This window comes from Protomyctophum parallelum (genome assembly GCF_964188405.1).
Source record: "Protomyctophum parallelum genome assembly, chromosome: 14".
NCBI lineage: Eukaryota > Metazoa > Chordata > Actinopteri > Myctophiformes > Myctophidae > Protomyctophum > Protomyctophum parallelum.
The window spans coordinates 5,964,444-5,967,610 of NC_139709.1; the positions used below are offsets into that span (position 1 = coordinate 5,964,444).

General features: G+C 43.7%; 1 protein-coding gene across 1 annotated transcript in view; it reads right to left on the minus strand.

The window, feature by feature from the left end:
• LOC310870683 (astrotactin-1-like) overlaps window positions 1-1,344 on the minus strand; it is a gene marked incomplete at both ends in the record, with an annotated part of 79,012 nt that extends 77,668 nt beyond the window's left edge. The window contains one exon of the mRNA XM_083781952.1: window positions 1,329-1,344. Coding sequence (XP_083638078.1) covers window positions 1,329-1,344 — 16 coding nt within the window. The remainder of the gene's footprint in view (window positions 1-1,328) is intronic.
• Window positions 1,345-3,167: the final 1,823 nt, after the last annotated feature.

Sequence of the window (3,167 nt, forward strand, 5' to 3'; positions counted from 1 at the left end):
GCATATTTTTCTCATTAGCCAGCAGGGATCCTTTTAAAAACGTTCCCCCCCTCTTCCCCTTTTCCATATTGAACCAGCGAAAGAAAACATGTAAGATCACACGGTGTTAAAAGTAGCTTTTGCTGGACCTGTGTAAATAAATACAAGCTGCACAGAGAGAGCGAAGGTTTCCCCAGCACAGGAACTGAGAGTAAACACACATCCTACACCAGTGCTTCCCCAAAGTGGGGGTCTGCATTGACGGTCCGGGGACCCCCAGGGGGTCCTTGAGGGAGTTCCAGGGGGTCCCCCAGCTAAATGATAGTTTGGAACCAAATGGACCCCTTATGGGTCTGTAACTCTGAGAGTGTACAAATGGAACCAAATGGACCCTTATGGGTCTGTAACTCTGAGAGTGTACAAATGGAACCGAATGGACCCTTATGGGTCTGTAACTCTGAGAGTGTACAAATGGAACCCAATGGACCCTTATGGGTCTGTAACTCTGAGAGTGTACAAATGGAACCGAATGGACCCTTATGGGTCTGTAACTCTGAGAGTGTACAAATGGAACCAAACGGACCCTTATGGGTCTGTAACTCTGAGAGTGTACAAATGGAACCCAATGGACCCTTATGGGTCTGTAACTCTGAGAGTGTACAAATGGAACCAAATGGACCCTTATGGGTCTGTAACTCTGAGAGTGTACAAATGGAACCAAACGGACCCTTATGGGTCTGTAACTCTGAGAGTGTACAAATGGAACCAAATGGACCCTTATGGGTCTGTAACTCTGAGAGTGTACAAATGGAACCAAACGGACCCTAACGGGTCCATATGGTTCCATGTCTGTACACTCTCAGAGTTAAATTAGGTCTCCTCCTCTGCCCTCCCTCCCTCCCTGCCTCTGTTCACAATGGCGACAGGTGCATTACTATACTGTATAGTACAGGTGCATTACTATACTGTATAGTACAGGTGCATTGCTATACTGTACAGTCACAGTGCCCTGCTGTTTATAAACACCAAAACACGGATGGGAAGATTTAAAAGCAACTGTACAGACAAAAAGGGGGGGGGGGGGGGAATCACACTCGTGTGAAGTGAGGGGCGCCAACTGTGGCTGAAACATGACGTCATGCATGGGGGGGGGGGGGGGGGGAGCTTCTTAAAGCAAATATTAAAAAGTCCATAGACTTAATTGGCTGTGAAAGTGAAAGCCATGCAGACAAAAAAAAAAAAAGCAAGCTCCAAAGTCACCTATAATAAGCAGACATGGCAACCCTGCCACCGAACCCCTGCTCCCATAAAACACCAAGAAGAAAAAACACATACCTGCTAGAGGTTACCTGGCAACCCATTCATTATGACCCATTTAGTCAGTGTTGTTGTTTTCGTCGACTAAAACTAAGACGAAAAATGTTCGTCGACTACCTTTTTCCACTGACAAAAACTACATGGAAACTAAATAAAAACTAAGCCATGACGACTAAAACTATAAGAATAAATATATACTGACAATTTCGTCAACAGATAAAAACTAGACTAAAATGTCAGGAAGGGACTAGTGGACAAGAGATCATTATAAGTCATTTTACACTTGGTTGCATGCTTAAAATAACCGATCTACAAGCTCACACTGTGAGCTTGTAGAGCAGCAATTTTCAGCAAGTGTAAAAACAGTCATTATACGACGGCATAAAGATTTAGTCGACTAAAATCCTATGATATTAGTCAACTAAAACTATAGACTGACACTAAGACATTCCGGGTGACTAAAATGTGACTAAAACTAAATGAAAGGTATTCAAGAGACTATGACTAAAACATCACAATCTGCTGCCAAAAACAACACTGCGTTGAGCTCACCTCTAGAGAGGAAGGAAGCTAACCAGTGGCATCCGCTGTGACTCATGGTGAGCCTGCCTGCCTGCCTGCCTGTATGCCTGCCTGCCTGCCTGCCTGTCTGTCTGCCTGTCTGCCTGCCTGCCTGCCTGCCTGTGCACAAGCGGACAAGCATGGGGCCCCCGAGGGGAGGCCGGGCCCCGAGGGGGAGGCCCTGCCGTGGGGCCTGCAGGCCAACTAACAAAACAGTTATTTATTATGAGGCACTGCACTGACTGCAGCGTGAATGAGAGCTCCGTTGGAACGTCGTGTGTGAACCCAGTTGGCAGGGAGCCAAGACAACCAGGAGGTCAGGGGAAGTCGCCCCCCCCCCTTCCCCTTTCATGACCACGACGACAGGCCCGGGAAATTATATATATTCCCCGTGCATTTTTCCGGTAGACATTTCAAAAAGTATTTATTTAACCTATTCTGAACGGGAACCCATTTTGGTGTTATAGCATCATGTCGTGCTTTAGCTATTTAAAAATAGCAGATCTACAAGCTCATAGCGCGCCACCGAGTGGCGCGCTACGAGCTTGTAGGTCTGCTATTTTTTTAAAATCGACAGAACGACTGACATTTTTAGAATGTGATCTCGAGTCAGAATGGGTTCATCAGACCAGTGTGTGTGTCCAGTGGAAACCTCGTATGAATCTGATCTCAGGTCAGAATGGGATAAAGATCTTGTGTATAAGCCTCGAAGAGACAGAGCCAACTCGGATCGTGACAAATCATGACAACAAACCGAACAAATAATTACAAAGAAGAAAAACAACAACAACAAAGTGTTGTACAATGCTCTTTTTTTCTTCTTTCTAATTATTTGTTCGGCCACAAAAAACTGTGTTTGATGTCATGATTTGTCACGATCCGAGTTTGGCTCTGTTCGAGGCTTACACTGATCTCTAAATAAGTCAAAATCAATTCAAAATGTCGTCGTGTTGAAAAATAAACTGACTAAAATAACCAAACTGACTGTATGTAATGCGTTTTATTTTCGTTTTAGTTTTAGTTTTGTCATCATTATTTATTTATTTTTGTTCTTTATTTATTGTTGTCAAAACATTCCGTGATAAGATTTTTTTTGTATTTGTGCTGCCATGGGGATGTGGGGGGGAAGGGGGGGGGGGATATATGTAAATTGCTTTGAAAATACTTCTTTGTAAATACAATCAATAAACATATGTTTTAAAAAAAATAAAAAAGAACCAAACTGCATGCTGGTCAACGACAAAGAGCGAAAAACGGGCGAATTACAACATAAAAAACATAAAAACAAAAGACGGGTTTAGCGGGTTTAG